This window comes from Ostrinia furnacalis, unplaced genomic scaffold (genome assembly GCF_004193835.3).
Source record: "Ostrinia furnacalis isolate ACB-3 unplaced genomic scaffold, ASM419383v2 OfSCF1376, whole genome shotgun sequence".
NCBI lineage: Eukaryota > Metazoa > Arthropoda > Insecta > Lepidoptera > Crambidae > Ostrinia > Ostrinia furnacalis.
Window position 1 is genome coordinate 17,199 of NW_021131615.1, and position 20,221 is coordinate 37,419.

The 20,221-nt window shown below is 39.4% G+C and overlaps 1 protein-coding gene across 3 annotated transcripts in view; it reads right to left on the bottom strand.

The window, feature by feature from the left end:
* The window catches only part of Lk6 (MAPK interacting serine/threonine Lk6 kinase), a 77,488-nt gene that overhangs the window by 5,156 nt on the left and 52,111 nt on the right, over window positions 1-20,221 (bottom strand). Inside the window, exons 3-6 of one of the 3 annotated variants that reach the window (XM_028304092.1) lie at window positions 18,243-18,306; window positions 7,348-7,536; window positions 4,413-4,654; window positions 1,201-1,470 (exon numbers count right to left, since the gene is read on the bottom strand). In XM_028304092.1, coding sequence (XP_028159893.1) covers window positions 1,201-1,470; window positions 4,413-4,654; window positions 7,348-7,536; window positions 18,243-18,297 — 756 coding nt within the window. In that variant the 5' untranslated portion in view covers window positions 18,298-18,306. Of the gene's footprint in view, window positions 1-1,200; window positions 1,471-4,412; window positions 4,655-6,831; window positions 7,127-7,347; window positions 7,537-15,414; window positions 15,776-18,242; window positions 18,307-20,221 lie in introns of those variants that run through there. The other 2 variants (XM_028304093.1, XM_028304091.1) reach the window with 2 other exon arrangements.

Consider the following 20,221-nt stretch of genomic DNA (forward strand, 5'->3'; position numbering starts at 1 on the left):
ATAATTGTAATTAAAAAGATAACTATTTTAATGTGATAACGAGATGATAACTCTATCTAGTTTATGTACCTACAAAATATATTAAACACACATAGTTATCATGTAAAATTAACTATGTAGGCACTTAAATACATTGTTTTATTCCAATTTAGATAGGAAATTCATTACAGTCTATGCAAGGTTAGGTTTGATAACTTTCTATAGCACTTTGACTCACAATTTATTGGACACCTGATAATTAAATCGATCAAATTCATTTACGAGCTACTTATTGAAATGAGTCTGTATTATTTATCATTTTTATCATAAAAATAGAGGAGAAATTAAGGTCTTGACATATTTAAATGAATCATATTTCAATAATTATTGCGTGGGATGGATATTTTAAAACAAAACGTTATCGAATTAAAAGTTCATAGTGGCAAAACTATGACGTGAAAGACAGTCGAAAGCGAGACAAAATATTCTTATCATTGCTAAAGTATCACGTGGGTGTTCACGTGCTTCTGTTTATTGTATGCAAACAAACTAGGTAAAATCAGTAATACCTAACAACAGGTTTTAAAAAACCTAACTCAGACTCACATGTTACTGCAGCTACAAAAAAAACATTATGTATGTATGGCGTATGCATCATAATGCATCCACAAGTTTTGAAGTTCTGCAGCTTCGATGGAAAATTCTTTGTAAAACGAGCTGCGAGGCGTGTGGTAACTTAGCAAATAAAACTGTTTACTAACACTTAGTTTCAAGTTAAAAACTATGTACTAAAGTGTACTAACAAATGGCAATATTGTCTCAGATAAACGTTTTGCGAATGTCACATTTCTTAAATAATACAATTTCTTTCTAAATTTTTACCCTGGCGACCTTTTCTATTCAGCGTCCTAAAACCCTATACATAAACATTACTCACACTACAAATAAAAACTAAAGACATCGACGATGTATCGACATTGCGAGGCTGCATACTCCCTGATCAAACGAGAAAACTCGCAAGCAGTCGCAATATTGATACACGCCTTACGCTCGTATTCACAAACATTACTATGAGGTCTCATAGTGCGCGTGGATGCACAGGGTGACACACGAAACAATCAAAGAGCTCTATTCAACGCTGTGCGTTCGATTTGCTGCTTCACTTAAGCAAGCATCGTTTGTGAATAGGGGCGTTAACAAGTAGGGATGTATTTAACTCACCGGTGTCATAAGCTGCGGAGTGGCCAGTGGGCTGGCAAGACTGGAGGTGAAGCTGATCCCGCTGCCCAGATCAAAGTCGCAGATCTTGACCGGGCACAGTCTATCAGTGTGCACGCACAGAATGTTCTCGGGCTTTAAGTCCCGGTGCGCGACGCCCTTCCCGTGAAGGAAGTGCAGTGCGTTGGCAAGCTCCCGTACTATCTCCGCCGCCTGCGGCTCTGAGAAGTAGTGGTGCTCCTGTATGCGGGACAGCAGCTGCCCGCCGTTGATCTGGAACAAGCGAGAGTGACACTTGAGTTTGGCTGTTTAAAGTCCATTATAAATAGAAAGACAGGGACAATACAATAATTAGTATAGATCGTTTCACCCACGAAGACGCGCCCCACCATTCTTCCGCTAATGTTTGAGTGTTATCGGTACACGCTAAATTATCCATGAGTGTACGCACACTACAATAATGACGCTCGGATTGCTCGGATCAAACTCCCCGCACCCCGGGCTTCCCTCGACCAAAAATTGCTGGGGCGAAAAAAAAATAGATAATGCAACCTAACGATATGGAAGAAGGATATTAAATTTTCTAGTAGGAAAAATCTACCGCTTCAACACTCATAACTCATCGAAATCGAATTAATCATTTATTAATTAGTGGTAAATAATATTAATAGAACTTGACTTTGACTGCATAAAACACAATAGAGAGGATATATTAAATTTTCCGGTAGGAATAGTCTACCGCTTTAACACTCGTAAACAGAATTAATTATTAAGCCAGTAACTAACTAGTAATTAAATATAGTAGCTACAAACTTTACTTGAAGCCCACAACTGAAACAGAGAAATAAATAGGACTTTCATTCCAAGAATTCAGAGGCTGGGTATAATAATACAAGAAACCTCATAACACCTGTTCTCGCTGCAATAATAATTCCATCGTCGTTGGCTCATGCAGCTGATGACCCACATAGAGCCGTAGGTATTTTATATTATAACAAAAGCTGGACAATGCCCCCCAGTTTATGTCGCGGCCGTGGCGTAGATTATATGCGTTGTTCGCGACCAGACATAGCGCACACATTTGACTCATTGTTTTTATAAATGTGTTCCAATTTTGCTTTAATTATAAGAACATCGTAATCTACTCTATTCCAGACTATCCACGCCGTCACGGATTAACGAACTAACATATTAATAAAAACTTATAGCATTTAATCTATGTTTACTTCTGTTCGGTTCAACGTCATTGGTAAAGAAAATAAGAGTGTAATAAAATTATACGCAGTTACTTGTATATAAAAACATAGAGTTCCACGCTTACAACTCGCGTTGCGGTTATTGGTTGAATTCGAGCAAACTAAAGAAAACTCCACGTGGAATATTTTAAAATCAATAAAAAATATTTAATATTTTTAATGCAATGCTGGACAATTAACATTAATATTAAATCAACATGAAATGTGTCACATTTAAATACATGTTGCAATTACGAATATACAATAAATATTGTTTTGTAACAATATTATTTCAATTATTATTAAATACGAGTATTGACCTAATTAGTTATGATAAAAAGACACGCAATAAGAAATTGAATTTATAAATACTATACAATAAGGAAAATTATGCCTAAGTACATACATAATCAAACAAAACAAATGTCGAATTATTAAAATATATACCTACAATTTATGAATTGTTGAAATATCACGGACATGTGTTTCGATTTATACTTTCATGACTCATGAGCATTGCGCATAATAAATACTGAAAATTCTTGAACTATTGGTATTTAAGAATCTAGAAAATTCCACGTAAATATTCCGATATTTATGCAGCCATATTGTACAAATGTAAGACCTAACAACAGTTTAATTAAGTGAGAATAATTATGAGTAATGGTTTGTTTGGAAAAAGAAAAATACCATCGCCATGCGTCAGGCATGAAATAAAGCGTCCACATAAGCGTGGCAAACGCGCCGTGGCGAACACAATTGTTTCGTGAATTCATGAATGTAGTATCGAATCTAGCAATTTATATTACGGTATCATTGCTACATCGCTCGGTTTTTAATTCGCATTTTCTAATGTATTCAATTTTTTTTGGAACAACCTATTTGCATTTTGTTAACATTTTATGAAAAGGGACACTCGAAACCATTTTCTTTTTTATTTATATTTTAACTGTGTTCTATGGTTTCTTTTTTTTTATGTGATGATCTTGTATGTGTCGTGTGCTAAATAAATTCTATTCTATTCTAAAAGCATTTTCAGTAGGTATTTGACAAAGGCCATCTCTGGGAAAAATTCCCTGATCGGTAAAATTCCTCAATATTCTCTCAATGTCAGGAAACACGATATTATTGTCGCACGCGGAATCTTACCGGGAAATGTCTCTAATATTAGCGGAACGATCTAAATTCTACAAAAAGATAATGCCGAACAACGTGACTTATTCACGTTTTATCAATGTATTACATCAGAAGATATACATTTTCTTGAATCACATTTGAACGGAGATAACGGATAATATACAGACTACAATGTAACGTGGCAAAGGTGACAATAACAAAGTATATCTGAAGAACTGCTTTGATTTTCCTACTCAACGAGTTCGAATTTTGATAAAAATAGCGGTTTATTTTTATTCTAGATAGACCCCAGTTTAGACCTGGGTGCCTATTCTAGTAGAATGACCGAGATTATGTAAAATGTCAAACCTAAATAAAATTAGACGTCAGTCTTTTTATGGAAACGTTAGCAACAGACTTAGTGGGCGAAAACCGCTAAGAGTCATACAATGACAGTGATTCAGTATCCTTGAATAATACAACTAAAACACTTAGCACACATCAACCCGGAAAGGTATCAACCGTACCTATCAACTCGAGACAGTCAGTATTCTTCTTCTGACACTCCATACTGCAAACACACACTTATCCGCACTGTAACGTAAACGCCTCGCCTCGCGGTTGACAGCGCGCGTAAGGCGATGACAGCTCGCGAAAGGCGATACTGTGTTGATCCCTTTCCGAGTTGATAATTAGTCTCTCTAACCTAGCATCATAGCGGCAATAACAAAACAAAAGACGGTGATTAAAAAAGAACAGCCGCTCACCTTTTCCGAGTTGATAAGTCTAAGAACACCCTCCTTAGCATCATACAGATTACAGCAATAACAAAAGACGGTGATTAAAAAAAGAACAGCCGCTCACCTTTTCGAAGACAAGATAGAACTTGTCGGTGTCCTCAAAGAATTCAATGAGCTGGATTATGTTCGGGTGTCCCTGGCAGTAGTGGAAGGTCTCCACCTCGCGGAACACCCTGGCGCGGGCGTGCCCCGGCACTTTGTCGATGATCTTGACGGCGAACTCCTGCTCCGTGTAGATGTTGACGCACGTCTGCACCGAAGCGTACGCGCCCTCGCCCAGCACCTCGCCTGTTAGTTTGTACAGGTCTGCGGACAAACATTTAAACGTTATTACACTGTGGAATACATTGATATTGACTAACCGCCTCTGTGGTCTGGTGGTAAAACCACCTGCTTTAGACGCAGAGGTCCCGGGTTCGATTCCCAGTGGGGGCAGATTTTTCTGTTCGGTTTGGTTAGTGATAGGGCTTGTTCTAAGTCCGCCTGGCTAGCTACCACCATCTTACCTAAGTCTGTCGCAATAACAACAATGTTAACAGCATTGTTGTGTTCCGGCAGTTATAGGTAAGATAGCCAGTTCCTCCGTGGTTGCGGATTCCGGGTGAAGCTCGCTTCCACATTCGGCCTGATCGTCACTTACCATCAGGTGAGATACAGGGCAAGAACTTCCTCGTTGTGGATAAAAAAAAATCTGATAAACGGGACTATTCCCACCTCTCGTTCCCACCACTGCAACTCCTGTGTATCCTGGATCTACAGCTTGACCGCCATAAAAACCCAACCAATGAAGGTCAAGTTTGTCCCGGGGGAAAGTTAAACTGCCATTGGACCCGCAACAAAATTCATCAGAAGAACATAGGAAACATTCGAAATTAAGGTTCGACCGTTCGACTTAATTCATTCTCCATTGCAGAGCGGATAACAGGTGACGAACAGAGGTTTAGCAACTCTAATATTCTGATAAACAGGGCTCCGAAGCTTCGAATGTTGTCATCACTCTCACTCAAAGCGAGATACCAGCATGACTGGTGGTGACGAAACTACGTAAACAGCGTTTCGGAGTAACCCTGCAATGTTAAGCATTGCAGATTTTTAGTCAAAAGACGGCCATTACTGGACAAAGGCATCCACCAAAGATTTCCTCAACGACTGGAGTTGCGCTTCTCGCATTCAGGTGCCTCCCGTGACCTTCTCTAGATCGTCGGTCCATTTAATGAAAAGCCTGCCTATACTAAATTCGCTTTATATTTATTTATTCATATCTCTCTAGCCTCTATAAAAGACAGCTTAAAAAATTCGTACAACAGTAAGAAAGTTATGACATAAGAGACGCTAGAACGAGATAAACACGTCCATAATAGGTGTAAATAATCTAAAGGTGTAACACAATGCACCGAGCCGTATTACATTATTGTTTGTTTATTTACATTAGGGATTCTTTAGGAGTCTAGTTCGGAATGAGTGGCCTAATTATTGCCAGCATACAATAGACATCAACACACGTAGTTATTTATTTGGTTACATAACTGTTATGTCATTCGGGTGTGCATGTTGATAACTCCGACGTAGCATGCGTGAATCATATATTTTTGGCAATGTCTTTGAACTTATAACAGATAACATTTATACACGGTATGGATTTAGGGCCCGATATAATTGTTTCCGCTGTATTATACGCTATTTTTACATGACTTGGTAACCCAACACAACAACTGGGGAAAAATTGGCCTTCGACGGTTGGTCGATTAGTCACACTTTTGTAAGTTTCCTAAATTGAAAGTAAATTCGTCGTAAAAGTAAACAAGAACGATTAATGTGTCACAAGAAATATACGAAGTGTGACGAATTTACACAATACATGCTTTTCTCGGTGACGAGACGTTTCGACTCCGTGGTAAATCGTCAATAACCTGTTGGGCTTTTATTGGCGATCAAGCTGTAAATCTTCGCTCGCAGAAGTTACAGCATGGGGGACGTGAAGTGTGAACACTGAAATCCCGTAAGTTGGAAAATCCTGGTTGTGGTGGTTGCGCAGGATTTTCAGACAGCAACAAAAGATGGAAACAGTCCCGTAACTTGGAAAATCCTGGCTGCTCAGAAGTTTTTTGTCAATGGGAGTAAAAGTAATAAGCAAGCTTTGGAAAATTCTGGCTATGCAGGAGTTTCAGTATAGGAGCAAGAGAGCAGGAGTTTCAGCAGTGGAAACGGGAAGTAAACTGAACAGTTCCGTAACTTCGAACAGCCTGGCTATGCAAGAGTTACTAGTGAGAACAAGAGGTGGGAAAAGTCCCGTAAATTGCAAAATCCTGCGCAGAAGTTTCAGCAGTGAGATTAAGAGGCATGAATGGACACGGGGTGGTATATTCCCGCCGTAACTTGGAAACACGATGTGACGAGATGTCGGAGTCGGGGATGGGCCCGGTGCGGCCGCTCCTGGCTGAGCAGGAGTTGCAGCAGGGATGTAAGGTGGGGTGGACTAGTACCTTGGAAACACGATGTGACGACCGAGCTGCCCGAGCGCTTCTTCCTGCGGCGCTTCCTGCGCGCCTCCTCCTTGCGGCGCGCCAGGTCATCGGAGTCAGGGATGGGCCCGGTGCGGTCGCTCCTGGCTGAGCAGGAGTTGCAGCAGGGATGTAAGGTGGGGTGGACTAGTACCTTGGAAACACGATGTGACGACCGAGCTGCCCGAGCGCTTCTTCCTGCGGCGCTTCCTGCGCGCCTCCTCCTTGCGGCGCGCCAGGTCATCGGAGTCAGGGATGGGCCCGGTGCGGTCGCTCCTGGCTGAGCAGGAGTTGCAGCAGGGATGTAAGGTGGGGTGGACTAGTACCTTGGAAACACGATGTGACGACCGAGCTGCCCGAGCGCTTCTTCCTGCGGCGCTTCCTGCGCGCCTCCTCCTTGCGGCGCGCCAGGTCATCGGAGTCAGGGATGGGCCCGGTGCGGTCGCTCCTGGCTGAGCAGGAGTTGCAGCAGGGATGTAAGGTGGGGTGGACTAGTACCTTGGAAACACGATGTGACGACCGAGCTGCCCGAGCGCTTCTTCCTGCGGCGCTTCCTGCGCGCCTCCTCCTTGCGGCGCGCCAGGTCATCGGAGTCAGGGATGGGTACCGGCGCGGACGGCTCGGCGGTCCGCGGGCTCTCGTCCGACTCGCGCTCGCTGCCTGACTGGCTGCTGCAGCGGCCGACGCCTGTGGAAGATGAGACGAATTGTTATCAGGATGTTTGCGTTTAAGATAGGTAAACTTATTATAAACTACTGCCTCAGGAAGAATTTTATCCACAACCTTTCCCTTGCAGGTTGCGACTGCTCTGATTGCTGAGCTACGGAGACAATGAGTAAGCCCGTTTTAAAATTAGTTAAGGAACACGGAAAGTCAAAAGTCTGTGATATTATTGTAAATAGGCAATTTCAAATATCCACCTAGTGGAAGGATTGCGGGCCTCTCGAAACCTTATTTTATGTAGAAGTAAATGTAGACATTTGGACTCTATTCAGAAACCTAAGAGCGACGACAAATTAATTCATTTATTAGCAAGTTTTAAATGATTGGCGCCGGAGAATCACACGCACACATCTAGACGCAAACGCAGCGGTTACGCCGGAAGCCGTGAGAGAAGCCTAAGCAAGGAAGAGAGAGGCGAGGCGCTGCCTATCTGGCGCCGAGTTGCTAAGTGTACGCCGTACGATAAACCTCGTTTATGCACGATAGTTGGAAATTTAATTTAAAATACACAACTTAAGTAAACCAAATACCTATTCAATAAATATTTCAGATCAACAGATATTTCAGAAACAAATAGCCACTTATGTAAAATTACTAGTCACTTAAGTGCCTCCAAAAATATGATATTAATCTATTTTTATTACATTAATTCATAAGAAACAAACATTCCACTGAAGTTATTTGCACATGTTTCATGATTATGTCGCTGTAGGGCAATGAAAAACAAAATGAGTCATTCTAGAAACAGTCTAGACATTATGCGAACGGAAACAGTTGATATGACAAATGAATAAAAGGACACTTATGAAAGCCTACACATTATGTAAATATCCAACCATTATGGCAGTGAAACTTGTTTAGAAAATGACAACAGCCACGTTGAAAAGAGCGTTGTACATTCTAGAACATCGGTTAACTACCTACCTATGTTGAACAGCAGTTGGTAGATAGGAAAACATGCGCATGCAAAAAATATTCGTGCAAAGAACGACATCCCCGGTTTTTGTCGGCGCATGAATAACGCGAAACATTACGTATGCAACGTTGCACACAGCACAATAACAGGCAGAGGCGAGCCCATGTCGACAGCTCTCACTTTAGTTTTGGTGCCAGCGAATTGTAAAAAGTTTTCACCATGTTTGGATTTCAAATTATCGCGAGAGCAACAATTGTATGGTAAAATATTTGCTGGTACTGTACAAATAAGGTCCTAAAACCTGAAAAACAAGTCGAAATTTTGGTTTGCAGATATCAGAATGTGCGAACAAAAAGAAATTATCATTTTGCATAATGGAGTCCCGAACAAAAGTCCCCATGGAAAAAGGGTAACACGTCAGTGATAATAGTATACAGCTGAGAGTCGAGTGCAAGCTGAGTTGGCAAACAAAGCCGGTTCAACGACCTACATGGCCGCACCCAGAGCTGCGCGCACGCAGTACGCGCCCACGTTACGCGATCGTTCGACTTCTCGTCGTAAAAACATTAGACTTAGTTGCAGGGTTACCGACTCCCACACCATTGCACCTTGTAGAACAGGCCACCAACGGGCCTAACCTCAACACGATTTTTCAGGGTTGAATTAATATCGGCAACTTTACATGACATTCGAAACTGACACCTTGATAGAGTAACCCATTGTGTAATCTTGCTAACCTATTGTTTGTGCAAAACTGGTCTAAACGTTTGATCAGAAATGTCTAGACCACCTCTAAATTCCAGAAATCCAGAAGATAAAAACTTCAAGTTGCCAACCCTGCTTGTTGCTACCAAAGCTATCGATGTTGCGACCTGGAGATGGTCTCGTTACCACAGCAGATAGATATCGCGCTTGTGGCTTGAATCAGAAACCGGCATTTGCCCCTTTTTTGGGATTTTGGGTTGAATGAATTGCTAAAAGTCAGTCAGTCAAAACTATCAGGAATACCATGAAATACTTTACAAAAAATTTTCAAAATCCCAAATGTACCATTTGTTTGTTGATATTCTTCTCTCTTTGTTTCAATTATCATAAAATAAATGTTACATGCACGTGCATTAAAATTCCTTTTTGCATATAAGTACAATAAATGGTGCGTGCAATTTACGTGTATTTATGCGTTCAACTATTGGTGATAAGCGAAACTTAACAATTATAACCACGCGATGACCTCAGCGTGGGACGTATAGCAACGCAAATGCGGCGCAATAAGCAAACGCGAACAATCGCGCCCGAGTCACGCCCACCCATACAATCGCCCGTTTCTACACTACGCTTCCTGTTTACCCACTGAATTGTTCTAAACTCTAGCTGAAATTAATACCCTATTTATTATTAATGCTCACAATATTTGTAAACATTGCTTACTCATTACAGAACATAACAAACAAAGGAAAAGCTCATATCGAAACAGTAAACGTTGTGAGTCATCGATCGCCTGATACTGAAACCTAAATTCGGTGTCTTACAAAAAGTGTCACCCACGTTCAACCTTGCTAAACGTAATAATCAAGTCAACGAATCTGAGGAATTTCTGCAACAAAGAACCGTTTACTCAATAAAGTGGACAACTTAAATCACGCACTAATAAATTAATGAAAATTCGTACTCATCATTGTAACCGTTACGACTCGCATGCATGAAATCGTTTTTAAGACGGAAATTACAACACTTCCTCGGTGTATCGAAATGGAGATCAGCGGATTCAAATGCTAATTTGGATTTGGGGATGTGTGTGTAATATTGATACAGGCAAGTTGTTTTCAATCTTAGCGAAGTAACCGAACACTTGGCTGGCAGGTTGTGCGGACTAGTGCGTCGCGGTCGCGCTCGCGTGACACGACACAAGCTGGGCTCCACGTGGCAGACCGCTCGCCAGCCAACGTGGTCGGTTATGTAAAACTTCTGAGCACAAATCATGCCTACAATCTGCCCAAAACAACTTAGAAACGCAAACTTTGCTACTCGTTTGCGCGACGACCTTGTTAAAACAATGGACGACCCGAATAAAGTTGTACTCGAATTTATGTAGCTCAGGACAAAAGGCAATTACAGAATTTATGTTTTGGTGCCGAAAAACGAAGTGTTATCAGTGGAAAAACAAGAATGTAAGAATTCACGAAAACTTCCTAGTGTCCAACTATGGCCAAAACAAAATGTGGGTGTGACATACAAGAATCGTGCCGTGACTGTCTCATTGACCGAATAATAAGATAATCAAAAAGATTGATCATACCGCTTTAGAAGTTGATAGAATAATGACATCATCGACATAGTCCAAATGTTAAACCAACCAAAACCAAATTGTAGTTGTATCATGAAATTATTTGAGGCAAACAATGAAGTAATCCTACTAATTCCTACTAATATAATATTATAAATGCGAAAGTTTGGATGTCATGATGTCTGGATGTTTGGATGTCTGGATGTTTGTTACTCTTTCACGCAAAAACTACTGATCGGATTTTCTTGAAACTTTACAGTATTACTGTTTATAACCCAGATTAACATATAGGCTATAATTTATGACGATCTGTGACATCCTAAATTTCACGCGGGTGAAACCGCGGGCAAAAGCTAGTTAAAGAATAAAATTTTAATGATAGATAAACAGTCAATAGAAACTACGAGTACAATAGCAGATTCAGAAAATCGCAAACGTTTTCAAAAACGTGTATTAAACGTGATGCAAGAATTAATTTTATTCAGAAACAGTTAAGTAAACTTAAGTAGATACTCCAATCAACACCTCATCGCGCTTACAGCCTCTTGCGTCAGCTCGTACCTACTTCCTTTATTTATTTAATTCTTAGTAAAACGGGTTCCATGTCGAATTTTGATTTTAGTATTTTTCAAAGTTTCGTTCCAAGTAAAATCGTAGTCGTAACATTCGTGCCCTAGGTCTGGGGTTTCAACTTTCTAATCTGGTCGGTGGCATTAGCGCTTGTCCACGAATGCACTCTCTACCACGATTAGGGTTTCTGCTCGAGCTTTCTCGAACTCGAGAAAACTCGAGAAATTTGGCTTCATTCGAGACGAGAAAAAAATTACCAGAGCTCGAGAATTCTCGAGTTTCGATTTCGAAGCTTTAATATTCTTGAAAGCCTATATTTTCTTAGACAAAAGTAAGTTTTTAAATATTTAATAGGTTAACATTGCTTTTAGACTGGCCTAGTCTTTCCTTTTTTACCTGATTTGATTTGCAAGTAATAATCTCAATCGAAACTAAGTAATAATGTTCACCAACGAGTATGCTATATTTATTATGTATGTTTAAATCTGACTGATTTAAAGACTGAATTTGTTAACTGTCTGTTAGGTTAGGTACTCGTGCCTCCTCGTAAAGTTTATTCAAGTCGTTATGTTTAAGAAATTTAAAAATTCATAAAAAAGTTTTTTGTTTATAAAAAAACTATTTATCGTAATTTTGCTATTTAGACTTGTGTTCTTTGGAAAACAAGTGATTCAATTGTAGCTCCAGATTTTTATTGTTATTTATCCTTAAAGTACACGCGACTTTATAACTTTTGTTATGATTATTAGTTAATTTTATTATGAAAGAAGATTTTATTTTTCGTTCCTTTCCTTACCAAAATAAGTGGTACTAAATTCTAATATTGATTGTTGTGCAATAAAAGTAGGTATATTAGATTAAAAAACCTGTGTTTTTATTAAATTTCAACCGATTTCAACAGTTTTCATTAAAAGACTCGAGACCCGAGAAAACTCGAGAATTTGACCTCGAGAATTCCCGAAACTCGAGAAAAAAAATTGATCGAGAAATCAGAAACCCTAACCACGATGATCTAAACCTATTATACTTTTGTTTTACGAGTATATACCCCTGAGCGGGTACAAACTACGAAACAATTCACTTTCTAATTGCATGCAAATGCCCTTAATCATTCACTCTCATTTGTTCGTGTTTCAATCGCGTGCATTATGCTGTCACTCACAGGTACCTCTACATTATCGTGATTTTAATAATCGCGAAAATATGCATAGCTGTCTTGAGCTAATAAAAAAGCCTATTCTTCAATACAGTTATTATCAACCGTTTTAAAAAGTGGTATTCAACTACATGCGATTGCAGGTCCAGTAAAAAGTTACTGCAGTCATTTCTAATTCAGTCCCGTAAATCGTCACAGTTAATTGCTATCTTCAAAGAGCAAAGTCGACTGGGCTAGAAGTAGCCGGCTGGTAATATAAATTGCCAACTCGGCCTGGCACAGCCACCGAACTAAACCAGATAGCATCTCGGTGAAACTTCAACTAGGGCGTTTTAACTATACCTCCTGTGCATACGCAACCACTTTCACTGATCACCGATCTATCCCTCCCGCCTAATGAACATAAATTATGGGCACGGCTAAATAAAACTATTCGAGAACCATACACGGAGATGCTTATGGCTTCTGCGTGATTCATAAGCGGGCTCAGTATTTACGCTTCGAATCGAATGTTCTTCATTCCTATTTTCCTATGGCCTTTCAGCCCTTTTGTTTGTGTTAGTTGACCCAATTAAATTATAGAGCCACAGCGTGATATTGTTTGTTCATAAACCACTTAGAGGTCGCAATATTCACTGGTGTATTAAGCGGTGAATACTCAAGTTCCGAGCCAACAATTTTGGGTCTAGATTTCGGTCATGAACAAAGGTTCAAAGGGGTTCCACAGAACGCGTCCAAATCGATCGGCAAAAGTAACGCGCAGTAGGAACACCAAGGGGCGCGGGGAATGTTAGCTGCTGTATAGCTCTACATACAAACAACCTACTAGCGGAACGAGCATAAGACCGTCACGGTCAAGGTTACTCCGTTTACAAAGTCGATAGATACGAATGACTGACTCTTAATCAACATTGATTGAATTTGTGAGACGGCAACCACGAAACCGATACCTACTGGTAATATGAATTACGTTATGTAAGATGCATTCCTTGTTCGCGTGGCAAGAGCATACCTACCTTCGTCTTTCTATGTTGACAAAATTACGCGACCTAGTTTTTCCCTAGCTCGTTCCAGAGCTTGCGTCATAGGCGCGAGGAACGATATCACAGTACAAAAGGAGTTAGTGGAGCTTTTCATTTCAAGGATAAAAGTGGAAGGAAGTGCGTAACAATGATACAACTTCCAAATCGTATTATATAAATGCGGTAACTCCAGTGCGCAGTTTAGTTTTTAGTGGGTGACCTTGACAATGAACGCTGGGGCGTCGCGCTTCAGCGGCCATGTTGAAATAATAAAACCGAGGAGAGTATGAAATTGCATTCATTATCAACGCATTCTTTGTGTGTTTAATTTTTTCTTTCACGCTGTTAGTAACCGTATGTACAGGTAATTAAAGGCTAAGAATTTTAATCAATTACTTCTAGAATCGCAAGGTTAATTACGATGCGATATTGAACGGCGGTTAATAGTGGAGTCAATAACATAATTTTCTAGAATAATTTAAATAAGTGTTACAAAATCCAACATACGCGAAATAACTTCACGCAACGAAGATGTTACAATTTCGAATGAGGATATTATGAATGGAAACATCGTAATCAACGTTTCGCTTGTTAAAGTTAGGTACTTATAATGTAGGAATGAAAAAATATAGTCTCATTAATTTTACGGTCGTATCAAGAAAGGAAACCAAAATTAGCAGTTTGCTAAATATTCTAACAACAAAACCTAGCGAATACGAAAATGGGAACAGAGCGAGTTAAACCGCCGCATCATGCTGACAATACAAAATTTTACAGAGTAAAAGTGTCGTAAGCATTACTCAATTCTAATCCAATAATGATTAAGACGTTTTACTTTTAACAAATAGCATCGATACTGAAACATAACACTCCAAGCGTAGCTAAGTGGAAAAAGCACTAGAAATTCAATTTCCTTTCTCATTGCGAAATATCTGTCTCATGAAAAAGGTGAAGTGCCGGTCAACGTACGATTCTCGGAGCAACTTGAACCCTGACATTTGAAACTATATCGGATTCATCATTTGCAATTTTCAACACGCTTGACTCAAAATTACGTGTTTACTTCGACAACTTGACGATTACTTTGCACGTACACGTTTATTTAAATGATCTTGACAGGCAATTCCGAGTAAAGACCATAAAACCAACTACAGTGGGTAGGCAACCAAACAATAACGATAACCACGTCATAAATCGTAAACTCACAAAGTATGAGTTGCAGACTTGCAAGTTGAGGTCGGTCAGTGATACGTGCATTAGATATAAATAAACGTGCACCGACAATAAAAGATGTAGTTCATTCACAAAAACGAAATATTCAAAAACAAAACTAGGAGTCACGTTTTTATTTATTACAACGTTAATTTGATTAATAACATCAATATAATATTAAAAAGTAATACAAACCATGCAATCTGCATTAAAATACACATTTTACAGATTGAAGCAAGTGTTATCAATGCAAACAAGGTTATTCTTATTGGTGTGAATGATGTTCAGCAAAGAAATGATAATTCCAATGTCCTTGTCAAAACAGAACAGTTTCTAAGTAAACATACACAAGGAAAATTTGCTTTTGGAGATGATTTTGATTGATTAAGGTCGTTTAAATATATCAATGATTTGAATTTCATTGAATTTATTCAGAAAAATTGCATTGTCTACATCTACGTCTAGACTAAGATACCGATAGCAATTATGGTTTCTAATAAGCAGTAAATAAAATATAATCTACAGATATTTAAAAAATATTGAATAGGTTTACTGCGCCTGTGTCAACTACAAAAAAGCCGGTCGGACGAATCAGGTGATACAATAACAAAATATTGAACGGCGGCGAAAACCCAAATTAGACGAGAAACATAAAATACAAAGTAAATAAAATTCAACTCACCGCTATCTACACTCTCTTCTGAAACCTTCTTCACCATCTTGATAATTGCTTGATGCGTTGATACAGCGATATTGAAATATTGCGAGTAGGTGGTACTACTCTTGAAAAGCCGCTTTCAAACTTGTGCGGCCGCCTTCTCGACGTGAAATCGGAACGACGTTTACAGTAGATAGAAAATAAACGTCCAAATAAAAATTAAAAGCACCACTGTCGAGAAGGATTTACGGAAAGTGTGCCGGAAGGTAATAAACAAACACTGCTAGAAGGCGGAATGAAAAAAAACTGCTGTTATTGCTAACGATCCATCCTACACACGCCCGCCCGTCTGATGTTCTGAAATCCAACTGACGAAGTTGGGGCCGCTAAGCCGGCTCGACCCGGCGCACGTATACACCCGCGCCCGCGCCCCGCGCAGCCCCCGCCGGTCGCGATATCTGCGTCGTTTTGCCCTCTCACACCAGCGCATGCGTACTCCCTCACTCTCAATCCGCTGACGTGTTTATATTTTTTGTCGCTTATTTTTTTACTCATCATCTGGTGTAATCCATTGGTCTCGGACTCTCAGTCAGGCTGGTACTTGGTTTTCTTCCTGTTTTACGTTACGCATAACAATGAAGAACAAAAAATGCGCGTAGTAGATAAGTAATTCATGAAAAAATAGCAAACTTCTGGGAAATCTGAATGGGAAAAGTAGAATAATCCAGGAAATCAATAAGAAATCCACTCTAAGTCCTGAATTCCTGATTGGATTCTTAGGTGGAAATCTACTTTCAGTCCAATTTGTTTAAAATTAGAACGAACCATTCATTCATTCATCCAAAAACAAAATTGTTAGCTAGATTTTGAATAGCTGACGATACATTTTAAGAAGAAAAGATACATGGAAGCAATCCACATTTGATATACACTACTCCAAAGAAGGCTAATTATAAAGATCAAACAGGATTATGTAAGGACACTAGGTATTAATGGAAGTAGGTATTGCGTCATCCGCCCATAACAAAATAAAAACTGCCGCAGAATAATTACTACAAGGTGTGTTCGAATATTCGGTTTAAGAGATTCTTTGATTTTTTTCAAACGCGTTATGCAATAGGGAGTCCTTTGTCTTGGTAACCCTCCCATGAATGACCTTCACAGGGCGTTTGTTGACAAACAAAATACAGGAGCGACTGCACGACGCAAAACGCACGTGGTACGGGCCAACCGGTCCAACCGGCAGCCGGCGCGGCCATGTTTGTTGTCACGCCATCAATCCGTCTCACTCCCACACATCTTGCTTCTCGCTCGCGTGCCTACGTGACTGACAATAACAAAAACATAACCCTTCCTAAACGAAAAACACGACTGCAGATAGTAAATGCGTATGTTGGATAACCCTCCGAGATTGTTGACGTTATAATCTGGTTCCACTACATTTTATTCCTCCTTAAATGTATTGGAATGTTCGGGTGGTTCGGCCACGTAGGATTATTTACTATAATATCCTTTGGATAAAGAGTAGATAAACATAACAATAACATATCACGTGATATACATATTTATAACATCGTGTGAGCTAAATGCTATATCTATGGATGATTACAACCAACGATGAAAAATTATTTCAAAAATTAAGAATATTGCAAATTGTGACTCGAAAATTATATTTCTAAGTTATCCATGAGATCACCATTCTGTCAAAAACTACACTTCAAGCAAATTAACATAAACTCATTACTGAAGCCAAAGGTTGTGTAATTTGCAATTTGTTATTAACTACCGCACATTGGAGGTTTCGTTGGATCACTCTCATTTTTCGGAGAACCGCAAAAACGATTCGAGTTACCCCCTATTGATTTCCTGGAACGGCTACTACAACTGCGTGTTGGGGTTACTCCGTAGTATTTGCTAATGAATAGTATTTACAAATTACAAGTTGCGTGAATACCCTTTATTTCGTCGCTTTTTTGCTTTACTGCTGGACTTTGATTGTGATTTAGGGCTATTTGTATTACACTCCCTGCGCGGTAAGCACCGAGACCACGGTAATAATATCATACAGTATTGTAACTTCATATAAACAGACGAAACGAGAACTTTCTTTCGAAATTCAAATCTCGGTATGCGCTCGGTATGCAAAAGTCGGGGGTGTCGCGAATGTGCCGAATGGACGTCGGTGCCTAAATGTTAAAAATGACAAAACTGATTGCATTTGAGTGACCGTCATTTACGGTCAAATTGTTCAAAAACTAGTCAAATTGTCATTTTCAGTCAGTTTGATTTGAAATGAAAATTATATTGTATTAAACCAGCTTTTGCCCACGACTTCGCTCGCCCGAAATTTACGTAACAGATCATTATGATTATTAAAGTTTCAAAATTATTTACTAATCACAAAACAACACACATTTTTAACCTATTCCATTCACAAAATATTTTGTTTGTCTAACTAAATAAAAAATACAATCACAAAACTAGATAGAAATTTCTAAGTAGGCAGATGTAATTAAACTGGGTACTGTAGGTGGGCAGCCCTATCGCATGTTGTCATACTGTGACGTACCGCGCGACTGTTGACATTTATTTTAAAAATATGGCCGAGTTGGAATACTGTATAGATAGTATTACCGTGCCGAGACCGTTCCTTTGTTCGCTTCCAGTGTAAGTGCCTTCACAAAGGCACTCCTTACTTTGTGCTTCTGTTTTACCGCAGTTGTTGTTACATTCTTATTCTTAGTTTGCAATATACGAAGTAACTGTATTATTTAAATAGGCAGCTGCTATAAACTTACCACATTTTAACCAAGTAATTTTAGTATCCAATGTAGGTACAAACTTCTACAAACCTTTCTTCAAGACGCTTCGAACTATGGAATCGATGTTGAAATCATCTCCGTGCATGATGAGAAACTGGAACAAAGAGAAAGAGTTCAGTTTGTTTCTGGCTATGCAAATTATGTTCAAGCTTGTAACGTTTGACTTTTTTTTTTTTTTTTTTTTTTTTAATTTGGCTTACAAAACTGGGTACAATCAAATATCATGCAAAAGTAAGTAATGAGTGTAAAATCAATTCATACTGATTTACCCTACTCGATGTAAGCACAGCATGCATATAAAAATAATTAATTAAACCACCTTAAATTAAGAATATTACACAGATGAACCAGATCTTACATTTACACAGAACTAAACAAAATTTGGACTAATTTTAGGCTATTTTAAATCAAGAATAGCCGTATTGATACGGCGCTTGGCGGAGACGAGAGAACCAAAAAAGATGTCAAAGACAAAACGCATAGAATTGTAGCAAGTACACATGCGATGTAACGGGGAGTGCTGACCGAGTCGAGTCCTGCACGGAGGGATAGAAAACGTCTTTCGATTTTGCACGCGGCTGCTACTACGAGGTACGGCAAATTTTAAACGTTCCAGTATATCCGGGGCATCGATAAGACCATTAACGACCTTGAAAAGGAAAAGTAAATCAGAAGCTTTCCTACGGATGTGCAATGGAGTAAGACCATAGTGTGAAAGGCGAGCCTCATAGGACTGTAGTGAACGACACATGTTATCTGAATAGCTAAGATGATACAAGAAGCGTTTTTGTACACGCTCCAGTCTATTTGAATGGACTTGGTAGTCGGGGCTCCACACCGGGCTACAGTACTCCAGTATACTGCGGACTAGACTGTTAAAGATAACAACTGTGATCTGAGGTTCTTTCAAAATATTCATCTGTCGTGCGATGAAGCCACTGAGCTTAGAGGTCTTCTTAATAATAGAATCTATGTGCTGATTAAAAGTTAATTTGCTATCGATTATCACTCCTAAATCTCTTATACTGGAAAGTTCGATCAAAGGGACCTCGTTAATAAAGTAGGTTGAGGTAATTGGAAGTAATTTTCGTGTAAATCGAATCACAAAACATTTACCCGTATTCAAAACCATGCCATTAAGTTTACACCAGTCCTGAACCTTACCAATATCCACCTGCAAAGTATGAACATCATCAGTATTATTAATTTCGCGATAAATTTTTAAGTCATCAGCATACATTTTGAACTGCGAGTTGATACAAGAAGATAGGTCGTTGATGAATAAGACAAAGAACAAAGGTCCTAAGTGGGAGCCTTGAGGTACCCCTGAAGGCACCAGTTGTGCTACTGAAGTATGTCCATACAAGTTGACAATCTGAGAGCGATTTTTGAGATAAGACTCACACCATCTGAGCAGCGATCCGTGAATACCAACGCCTTCCAGTTTCAGCAGCAGCANACTTAACAAAGCAATTACATAACCGACTCTTCCCACCTTCCCTGGGGAGCTTTTATAGCCAGCTATAAAGTTGTACGTTTAAAATTTATAACATGGAGGCTTTGAAACTGTTTAAAGGATTATGAAACGAGTGACTTCAGGACAAGGTCTACTACCGACTGCATTTAGGCACGATTCCCGAAACTCGTAGAGGGTCACGTACACAGTTGTTACACACGTATACATACTTATAGAGAAGTGGGGTTGCACCGGGGTATTCCCGAAGAGCACATTTTTTGTAGGGTCTATGTGTTAAATTTTCAAAAAGAGTGAAAGCCCCGTTGACGAATTAGATTCAAACACGTCATCTATGATGCTCATGCAGCTGCTGCACCTGACAAGTGGATTTACGTACGTTTTTGTTATTCTCTATTCCTTACCTGTAAGAAATTAGGGATCAAGTCCTGACAAGTTGTCCATTGTAAATCCAAATAATAAGTAAGCATATGCGGGTCCCGTTTATTATGTAGAGACGCATACAAAACGAGCTTAGTACCTATGAAGAATATTT